Source organism: Sander lucioperca, chromosome 4 (assembly GCF_008315115.2).
Source record: "Sander lucioperca isolate FBNREF2018 chromosome 4, SLUC_FBN_1.2, whole genome shotgun sequence".
Taxonomy (NCBI): domain Eukaryota; kingdom Metazoa; phylum Chordata; class Actinopteri; order Perciformes; family Percidae; genus Sander; species Sander lucioperca.
Genome location: NC_050176.1, coordinates 9,139,007 through 9,150,401, shown reverse-complemented (window position 1 = coordinate 9,150,401; position 11,395 = coordinate 9,139,007). Strand labels below are relative to the sequence as shown.

Here is an 11,395-nt window from a genome sequence, read left to right as displayed (position 1 = left end):
AACTGATCTTTTCCTTATCTTTTTATCCTTCAATACAGCACTTCCTATTAGCTGCACTCCGCAGAAGTAGCTCACACACACACACACACACACACACACACACACACACACACATACACACACTTCCGTACCATGTTTTTATGCTGTCAGGCACAATCTCAAGAGAGAAATCTGGGCATACTGCACACTAAGGATTTTTTTAACAATCTGATTAATCTTTTTTCAAATCACAGACTTGAAGTAGGCTTTTTTTGCAGCGATGACAGCTGCTTCATTATTATTATTGGATCACGCCGAGAGCTCGATTATAGCTGGTCGCCTTAGGTGCAAAAAAGTTAAATGCATTACAAATTCACCAAAACAGTGTTCAAACATGATTAGGATTAGCAATAAGATCATTGCATTATGACGTAGCCTGTAGCACCTCAGTAGCATCTCAGGCCACGCCTACCTTACTTATCACCTCATGCCGCGCCCCCTTTGGCTAAGGTTAGGGTGATGGGTGACCAGTGAAGGGTAACAAGTGAGTCGGACCCTTCTCACTTAATGTCATAAATCTTGAGGTGTGAAATAATACAACATGGATGCCATTCCTAAGGAAAGGGGTGTCTAACTGCGTGTCAATCACTGCTCATGCACACGCATTTATTCCCCCTTGTGGGGGGAGGGGCTTAGGAGACCGTTTGAGCTTTAGCAGAAAGGGGGGAGGGACTGAGAAGTTGTCGATGTTCAAATTCTTTGGCTAAGTCCTGGATCTTCACAATCCTACCTACAGCACCTTTAAGTTTTGAGCCATTATGTGAGTCTGGTAAAAGGTGAAGCAGGTCATCAAACAGGTGTGCAAGTAACTCCCATTACTGATAATAGACTTAACATTCAAAACTCTGTCATTCTTCTTTAATATTTTGATAATCTGTTGATGAATGAGTGACTGGCTGCATGTATTGGATTATTATTTTCATGTTTAGTTAGGAACTAAAGGTTAGGTTGAGCGGGTGATGCATTACAAACATGAGAACTCTGACATCTGAGGCCTGTACTACGAATCAAGATCAACATGTCCTGGATTTCTTTCAGTTATCCGGCTTCACCTAACCTAACAACCGTGGCCCCGCATAAGCTGTATCACGACGCTGGTTATCAACTAGTTCAGTCAACCCAGGTTTTTCCAATCTAGAGACGTGCGCGTTCACATAAAAGAGGCGGTGTTTGCGCACCACGACCAATCGCAAACATCTACCAGAGCTGCATCTTTTAAACAAGAAGAACAAACTATAATTCTACATAAATATGAAGAACACAGACACGGTTTAACAGGCAAAACGCAGGAAAGAAAGCTGGCAAAAAGCCGACGCTGTTATGCGTAAATCACAACGTTTAGCTTATCAATATCCAGTGGTGTAGTCTACGTGATAGTAAGCTCCAGGATTTCCATATACTCACTTAAAAATGCCCAATGACACGTAACAACATACTTTCCATTATATGTTTGATATATTTTGAATTGTCATCTGTGCTTTTTTCTTCACATAGGCTCAATGGAGGTATTTCACCATAAATTGGTGCATAAAAGTGTATCGGAATGCAGGAAATGAAGTCGTTGATGCTTAAAACTTCCCTGGGGGAGGACACCCAGACCCCCTACTATGATATGCCCCCCTACTCCCCAAAGGCAGATTCTGGCCAATATATAGTACAGTACACCCACAACAATACATTAGACTAAACTAGTCACATCCCCATCAGTCAGGCACAAGATCTGACCATAATTACACTTTTGCTTTCCATAAACTGTCGTTGCTTTAGGCTTTTATTTCAGTTGCAACCCCAGCAGTGGTGCGCGATCGTGAGAGAAACTAAAAAAAACAACATAAAAACATAATTTAAACCGATGTGCACATTGGCAACACACGGCTAAAGAAGGCAACAAATAGCCTATAAGTAATTCCCTCCGCTGAAAATCTATATCTTTCATAAAAATACCCATCAGGGAATGTTAACGGGGTTGTCGGTCTCTAAATGTTTTAACTTTTATGAGCGCACCTCTCTCTCTCTCCGCGAACCGAGCTCCAGCTGATCTTCTAAGAACGGTGACGCCGTTATCAGTCGAGTATTGATTGGTCAGTGGGCGGTGCTTTTACACCAGTTGATCTCTAATCTCCAACATAACCTGCTCCCGACCAGGTTAGGCGTTCAGCATAAGTTACCACGGCGATTGAACCCGATCACAAGTGATCCACCTTCGTAGTACAGAAAACCCTGGGTTGAGCCTGAAGTTAGCTCGTTAACGCCAAATCTCGCTTCGTAGTACAGGCCACTGATGTGATTGTTCGTATATCAGCATTGCCATTCCAATCAGGACAGAAAGAACTGTAGTTTGTATTGATTTCTGTGAATTTATTGAATATACTACATTATCAATATTATTAATACAAGTATACTACATTAAGATTATAATTGTATTTAGCTTAGTTGTATTCTCAGTTTTTTTTACAAAACTTTTTGATAAAACTATGACACTTTTCTATTTCGCCCCTCAGTCTGATTTTTAATGAAGACTTGTGTAACAATGTTTAGAGAAAATGGCGGACCCAAATGCAGAGACAGCAGGCAGTGGTGAGCTTGAGGATTTAATAAACAAAAATCCATACAACGAAACAGTCCTGAAGACAGCAGGCAAATGAGTCCAAAACGTCAAGGAAGCCAATAGAAACAAGAAGAATCACAAAAAAACAGGAACACAGAGACAAAAGGGGATAGACTACACACACTCAAAATACTATACAATGATCTCACGCAAGACAAAGACAACACAGAGACTAAATACACAAGGTAACGAGGTGAAACAAGGAACAGTTGACACGAGGGCTCAGGAACAGGTGAAACACATCAGGGTGGGGCAGACAATCACAAAGGTGGGAAAACACAAGGCAGGAAGTAAAACAAGACATGACAAAGGAGAAAAACAGACTACAAAATAAAACAGGAAACTGAAACATACACAACCATGACAACTTGACCCTGAAAGGCTAAACTGAACATTTTTAGACAACATTTTAAGAAAAATGAACTCATCTGATGCATCTTCGCTCTCTGACACTCTATTTTAACAATCGCCTCAACCGCAACCAATTTCGTCCTGAGTTTGCCAATCAACAGCTACATTGTGTGGCTGATAGCGACCAGAGCAGGAGGCACATTGGTGGTAGTTATCTTATTTGAATCTGAAGCTTCCTTAAAGGTGCTCTAAGCGATGTTGGGTGACGTCACTTCTTGTTGACGTTCGAAGTATTGTAAAACAAAACGGAGGCTAGCTCGCCCCTCCCTCCTCCTCATCCTGTCCCCTCCCCCTCCCTTCCATGCACTAACCCCCCAACCCCCACCCCCAAATCCTTCTTGTTGGTTATTGGCTGGAACACTGTTTGTTATGTTTCGTAGTGCAGGTTGGCGCAGTTTGTTTTTGTTGCCGTTTGTGGAGCCTGGGCTGTCTACAGAGACCGCATTTTTTTACAGTGTGTTCAGGGGACAGGCAGCTAGCGGACAGTGAGGAGATGTTTGCTGTATGTGACAAAAAATGTTGTAGCCTAAAAAACGTGTGACATCGCTTAGAACATCTTTAACCTTGCTGAGTCATGTTAATTTCTTGAATGTAAAAATACTGATATAAAACTTTGCCTACGCTGAAATGGGCCTTGAAGTGGACTCCTTAATACTAGTTGTGAATGTACAGTAGATCAAACATCTAGATGAGGATATCAAGGGAAGAAATGAAGAAAATTTCATATACCACAGTTCAGTTGTCACATGGTGTAGCACTACTTTGGTGACTTGCGGGTTAAGATGAGCTCTTGCTTTTCTTACACCAACTGCAGGCTATTCCAATCAAGGGTGTTACCTTCATGGGTACTACACAGTCAAGGCGTTGCCCTGTAATTGTAATGAAAGATATGGGTCTCTGCATCTGAGAATGCAGTTTTACCTAAGACCATAGCCAAAGACACAAATACCTTGGAGTGTTTCAATTCAATGTAAGTAACTCTCAAATTACCATTGTAGGAACAGGTGTAATGCGTTTCTTTTATTGATTTGTACAGTAGTCCAGTATGTGGTGGTACACATGGTAAAGGTACAGTGAAGTACAGAGGCAGTGCAAGACACAGGATAAACAGTAGAGGGTACTATACTATTGAGATACATGTAGAGAGACTCCATGTACTGTATGATGTGTTTATTAAAACTGCTCTGTTGGTCATTTACAAAAAATAAAAATAGCACAAAGTGTTGTTCATTAATTACTTTATTTAATGTATTTTTAAAGCATGAATAACACAGATACATTATTATCAGATTATGAAGAAGAAGAAGAAGAAGAAGAAGAAGAAGAAAATTCAACATACTTTATGGAAAATTACACATTACACACAGGCCCGAAATACACACAGACACACACACACACACACACACACACACACACACACACACACACATGCACAAACTGGACCTATACATGCATTAATGGAGAGATGGAAGAGTGAGGGGGCTGCCAATGAAGACGCCCTGAGCAGTTTGGGGTTTTGGTGCCATGCTCAACATGTAACCTTCAGTCAACCCAAACAAATCACAGTTCTCCAACAAATCAACAAAATATTCAAGTCACTGTACAGTACATGAAGCAATGTGGTGCAACACAAAATGAAATTCATCCTCAATAACTTATAACACCAAGATCACAAAAAGGCATAAATGCTCCTCTTCAGGAATACCTTCATATCTGCCTTCCTTTTTTGCCAGTGATAAGGTAACAGCACTCAAAAGGACCTCTGCCCTCACTGTAAATTAAACTTTATATAAGGTTCTCTGTTGTAATCTAGATTTGAGCGAAGTTTCTGAGTGTTCCCTACTTTAGTAGTTTTTTTTGACTATATAAAATTCACTGCACATTACTCCTCAATATAAGAAACTGTGTTAAAGAATCCAATTAAATTACCTTTTTACTATTCCTTTTTAGGTTATATTTCAGAACCACACTTAATCACAATAGATACTTTTCAATAAAGAAAATAATACATTCTCTCCACTCTCCAGTCCTGATAGAAAATTGTTAGGGTTTGAACAGCCAACTTTGAAATTTGTCAAGCTGCAAATTTAAACAATCAAGCTAAGATTGGTTGGTATTTTTATATACTCCTAATGGTACCATTAGCTAAGTAACCACTAGATATGAGTTATTTTCAGGCAAATTGTCTCGTTTTAATGTCAATAATCAACAGAATAAGAATTTGTGAGTTGTTTGGCATTTATTGTGCACATTATGGCCTCTGAAAACTAAGCTAACAAAGCATTTTTTTTATTTCCTCATATCTTTCAAAAACATAACTTGTGAATTATCTCTATGACAAACACCACAAGATAAAGTGTTCCATTAACACATCACCCCTCTTTGCTCAATGGCTACCTCATATCACCAGAATAACCATCAGCACCAGCAGAGCACCCAGCACTGCAGCCACAAAATGCTTCTGCCTGCGTTTAACAAGGACTGAAGAAATTAAAATCAACAGCATTATGCATGCTAACATCATCCCCACACTGCTTGTGGGCCAGTGTGTTAAAACGGCTTCAAAATATGTTTTCATTTGCCTTTGATTCAATTTACAATTTAAATCTCTCCTTGGTATTTTGGTGCTCTGTAGCTTGTAGACCACACTGCACCATGGGTCATTTGTCAAGACATGAGTGATTTTGAAGACCTCATAGGGAGGAATCAGCACCTGTCCCATTTGGTTTGTGGCAGAGTAATGTGTTATATCAGCACCAAAGCATGAATAGATTTCAAAACAAGACACATTGCCATTCAAATCAAATGACTGCTTGCTTGAACCTACCCAGGAGAAAGCACCGAAACGCATGTTTGTGTTGATGACATTGTGGTCAAACTGTTTCTGTGTCCTGTGATAGGTGGTTCTGCATGATGTCTGATTGTGACGCAGAACTTGAATGGCATCAGTCAGGTAGAAGTAGAAATAGTGGAACTTAAATCTGTCTGTGTTGTACTTGTGTTTCCCTGTTTTCACTGCTTGGTTGAAATCTTGTTGGATATATTTCATCTTTGTGTACATGTACATAACTATAGCATGCTCTTCTTTCAGGTGCTTGTGCATGGGTTTCTTTGCACCACCTTCTGTTGAAGCCCAGGCAAAACTGAAGTTTCTGTTAAAGTTCCACTCAAACACGCCAAACAAGTCGATCACAGAGGCTGTTTCAGAACGGCAACCATCATACATGTCATCAATGGAATCTGTCGCCATATTCAGAGGTAAAACACCAGTCTTAGTTTTCTGCAGTGACAGATAAGAAACCGTTACAGTGAGCAAAATCAACAATTACAGAAGGTTTTAGAATATTCCCTGCAAATGTGTTGAAACAAGTAAACTTTGCATGATTTTGCATGTAAAAGAAAGAACCTTGATCCCACCTCAGTAGGTTTCTGAGGCCACCAGAGTAGTAGAAATGGGTCATGAAACAAAAGGAGCGCCACTGCCAACAACACACAAAGGGTTGCACAGTTTCTCAGTGACTTCAGCTCACACACTGGTCCTTTGCCAAACTTCATATCTAAATGAAAAGAAAAATACATCTTATAATTAAAAATGGCTCTTAAAACCACTGAAAATATATAGTTTTATATTTTATGTTTCAACATCATGAATATGCATTAGACTTTGTTTTATTGTTGTATTTGCATGCACATTGACTCAGTTTGTATGCTTAAATCTGCAATTTAAAGTACGAGCCTAGTGGCTGACATGTAAGAGATAAACAATTAGGACCCACATAATATTTCCTTGTAGCATTATCCATTAATAAACATCCTCATATTCTCCACTAACAATATATGACATCTGATTGTTTTTGGCTTACCTTTCCCCCGTCAAGTGCTGTTAACAGCAGTAGGATATTCCTTTGAAAGAGTGTGGATGCATTCTTGTTTGCCAGCAAAGAAGTTCCAGCTCACAGGATTTACAGGTGGGAACACACAGCACAGATATTCTTCTACACCTTTGTTGGTGATGTTGATGTGATTGTTCTCATCTTCCATGTGATGTTTAAACAGTAGACTAGTGTTTGATGAGAAACCACTTAACAAAAAAACTGTTTCTACATTTATATTTTGACTACTTTTTCTTTTCCTAGTTTGCAACATATTCTCATGTTCTTATGTGTACGTACGTATTTGTCAAGGGTGATTGAAACTGCTTGCATTGCCAGAGGGAGGTCCCACATGTTGTAACACTAGGAAATCCTGTTTGTCAGCTTGCTCAGGTTAAAACCAACAAAGGTGCTGTATGTCGTCTGGTTGCAAAACTCTAAAAGCGCAGACTAAAACAGAGCTATAACTCTGAAAAGGGTTGACAGTCCACATAAAAGACAACACTTCACCATAGTGTTGCTCAGGATGTGATAAGTTAGAAAACCATTTCAAGACTTTTACTACTTACAAAATGTAATGTGCTTTCTTACCAATGCAAATTGATACATATCAACTTTTTAAAATGTTGAAGATTGGAGTGAAGGGTCAATAGCTAAGCACCATATAACTTAAATATGCAGTGCCACATCTGTATATGTATTTAACTGGATGTACAGTAGAGCTTGATATGCTATGCTGGATTTTACAGGGAGTCACAATCCCTTTAAGTAGGTTAAACTGTAAAGATTAAATGATACGATATATTTTGATAGAAATTACATGCTACAGTATGGTGCTAAGTTTAAGTCACTCTGCAGGTTTTTGTTTATCTCTGGTAGTTAGTGAGTCACAGCTGGTCAGGTAGATACAGAGTGACTCACTGTGCTATCATGATGTCTACACCCTACATTGGCTCCCTGTGCGTTTTATATTTTATTGTTTGTTTTCAAGGCCTTAAATGGCCTGGCCCCGGAGTATTTGTCTGAGAGTTTAACCCTGCATGAGCACAACCGGTCGTTGAGGTCTTCAAATCAACTGGTTTTAGAAGTCCCTAGGTCAAGGTATAAACGGTGGGGTGATCAGGCTTTTGCGGTTGCTGCCCCGAGACTCTGGAACAAGTTACCCCCTGATAGTTGCACTAGTACAGATGTAGCTCTTTTTAGGTCCAAACTCAAAACTTATTTGTTTAGAATGGTTTTTATTACCTAGTAGTGGTGTGACAATTTCCCTCTCCTGTTTCTATGTAACCTTTTCTGATTTCACTGTTTTCTGTTTCATTCTTTTTATTGTATGATATGTCGTATTTGTCAAGTGTGATTGAAACCCCTGTCATTTCCCTGCTTGCATTGCCAGAGGGAGGTCCCACATGTTGTAACACTAGGAAATTCTATTTGTCAGCTTGCTCAGGTTAAAACCAACAAAGTATGTATGATATGTTGCATGATATGTGTTTTACTCTGGGTTTCTGATGTGAAGCACTTTGGATACCTGCTGGTTACTGTTAAGTGCTATATAAATAAATGTTGATTGATTGATTGATTGATTGATGATGGTCAAACACCTGCAAAACCTTTCCATTTGTGAGCATCCTAGTGATGAAATGTGGTGCATACATGAAGTGAGGCCCATTGTAAATGAATAGACAATGAAGGTACACAAACTTACATTATAGTTTACATTTTAAATGTATGCATCACGTTACAGGTATCCTTGCCATCACACACCTACAGTGTCCGACCTGTGCAAGCTCACGTTATAGATATATAATTGCCCTAATCCAGGCATTGTAGGGGTTTCCCTCATTAATTCCAGGAAAGACAATATGAAAAACATTTCACATGGAACTAAGATCTCAGTTTGTTTGGGTTAAACAACAGATTTCCTCTTTTCCAGACGCACTATGCCTACCTGGGACAGGCAAACATGTCAGAGAAAAACTGTATCTGCGTGTGCTGTTACTTCTCTTGTTGTTTTGGTGGGACTGCTGATGTTTGTTGTCATATATCTGACACTAAGCTGGCAGGATGTCGTTGAAGAGGTATTTATAACACTTATTATTTAACACTATATATTTGACATTAAACAAAATCAATCTAGAGGACTTACCCATAAAATAAAAGGAGTTACTCTGATCACAAATACTGTCTTTTTCATTTTGTAAGTATGCACCATTAGTAATTCCAAAAGCCATTAATTGTTAATGTTTTTTAAGGACTGTGCAAAAGAGCTTCCTGCTCACAGTAATACTTTTTATTTAGTATATATCTCCATCTACTGGATAAATACTGAAAAACATGCTTCTTCTCATTTCAGCATTTAATGCAGGATCTGCCGTATGACGACATGAATGACGAATGCAGATCCAAAGCTACAGTTGTGACTGATAAAGCCATGATGCAGAAATGGGACACCAGTACAAACTTTAGTCAACCTTGGAGCAACGCGGAGAAAAAAGCTAGAGAGCCTGCACACAAGTACATGGAGAAACACCATTCGGTGGCCTTATACCTGTACACAAATATTATGCTGCAACCTGTCAAGCAAGACATTGAGACTGCAGAAAGAAGTAGAAAACGACTAAAAAAGACATTTGAGCCCCACTCCCTTTATTTTTTCCTTAGCGAAGCCATTCAGATTCTGAAGCACAGTCAAGTGACATGTCTTCAGACAAATTACAGAACAGAGACACTTTTACATCTCAACATCTCTAACAAACTGATTCGGTTCAACACCTTCACATTAGGTTCTGACGGGTGGAACTTTAAAAGAAACGCTTCATGTTTTGAAGTATACACATGTTTCGGTGCTGACATAACACTTTATTCAGCCCTGAAATTAAACAGACAGGTGCTGATTCCTCCCTATGAGGTTTTCAAAGTCACAGACACAGAGACAAATACACAGAGGTGTAAAATCGTCTACAGGCTGAAGAGCAACCTGAACTGCGTTTATGATAGAGAAAGCAATACGTTGCATCCAATATCTGCATTACCAGTGGATGGATTTTGACTCATTTTTGCCATCACTTGTATGATTATTGTATCTCTTTTGTTACCCTTTGTCATTGTGAAGGTGTTAGAAAACCATAAGAAAATTGCTGTTTACAGTGCCTCATCTTTGCGTGACAGCACTTACTACCCGCCAAGAGTTGTCTTTTAAAAGCAAGCTTTCATTTTAAATAAAGATGGTCCTGTGAGCTTCACAATTGGCAGCAATCCAATGTGGCCTGAAGTAAGCTGTTTTAAAACTTCATGCATTGAAAACAAGGAAGATGTGGTTATAGCGTTGTTCCCTCCTAACATATTGCATTCTTGCTTTGATTACATTTAAGAAACTTTCATAATTTTAATTATTATTATTATTATATAATATTTACAAATGGTGTTCTTCCATATTCAGACTTACTTGTCATGCTATAATAAAGTGCTCTGTTACTCCATTCATAACTGCTGAAGGGTTCAAGCCTGTTGCAACTCACCTAGCAGCAATATTGGGTGCAGTCTGAGGAATGCAATGAATTAAAAAATATATCATTTTTACGGTTATCATAATAGAACATAATGCGCCCTGGAATGGAAAAAATATCAGCGAAGTCAAAACATATCTGAGTATAGCACTAAATAATTTCAACAAGATTTATTTCCCTTTTAACACCATTCAATGGTGAGACTTTTGTGTTTGTATGAAAATTGCTTACAACATTTTGTCAAATTTGGAGGCTTCATAAAATGCAGTATTACAAGTAAGACCTTGAAACCACAATGTTTTTCATTTTTATTCATTTATTTCACCTTATTTGCAATGGTGGCCTGACAAGTGGCAAAGCCACTTAGGGTAAAATAAGCATATTAGACCATTGTATTAATATCAACTCTTAAGAATGGCATAAATGCATATGGAATGGAATTTCACCTTCATAGAAAAGGTTTTGAAAACAACATTGATAATCTTTTTATCATTAAACATAAATTCCCTGCATCCTGGAATATTTTTATGCTAAATAATAAAGTCTTTATGTAAAGAAAACACTAAATTCCTACAGCAGGTGACAAGTCAAATATAAAATATAATTAAATATAATGCAGTAAGGCTCTCAGGCATTCTGTATTGCTTTCAAACATGTATCAACTTCTCTATCCCTGCTGAGTCAACATACATGTAGGAAATTAAGATTTACTCTTTTGTCCTCTTTTGTGTCTTTTGTCTGGGGGAAGTAACCTCTTTAAAAGTGCCTGTTCAAATCAATGATAAATGAATGCATTTTAATTAATTAATAAACCCCTAGACTTTAATAGCTCAGATGTGTTTCAGCAAGTTTTCTGCTCACTTTCAAAACTTTCTACACATTCAAAACATATTCCACACATCTGTGTGTTCAGTGTTCTATTTTTCAGAACATTTTTAACAAATTTGCTTTTAAAAAAG

The 11,395-nt window shown here is 38.4% G+C and overlaps 2 protein-coding genes across 2 annotated transcripts; one reads left to right on the top strand and one right to left on the bottom strand.

The window, feature by feature from the left end:
- Positions 1-4,893: 4,893 nt before the first annotated feature.
- On the bottom strand, positions 4,894-7,066 carry LOC116042994 (ecto-ADP-ribosyltransferase 4-like). Its single transcript, XM_031289485.2, has 3 exons — positions 6,922-7,066; positions 6,476-6,615; positions 4,894-6,338 (listed from the first exon to the last, which is right to left on the bottom strand). The coding sequence occupies exons 2-3, from the start codon at positions 6,611-6,613 to the stop codon at positions 5,457-5,459; spliced, it is 1,020 nt and encodes a 339-aa protein (XP_031145345.1). The 5' UTR covers positions 6,614-6,615; positions 6,922-7,066; the 3' UTR covers positions 4,894-5,456.
- Positions 6,940-10,762, top strand: LOC118494949 (ecto-ADP-ribosyltransferase 5-like). Its single transcript, XM_036000768.1, has 3 exons — positions 6,940-7,026; positions 8,864-9,008; positions 9,284-10,762. Exons 2-3 carry the CDS (start codon positions 8,871-8,873, stop codon positions 9,977-9,979), a joined length of 834 nt encoding a protein of 277 aa, XP_035856661.1. The 5' UTR covers positions 6,940-7,026; positions 8,864-8,870; the 3' UTR covers positions 9,980-10,762.
- The last annotated feature ends 633 nt before the right edge of the window (positions 10,763-11,395 follow it).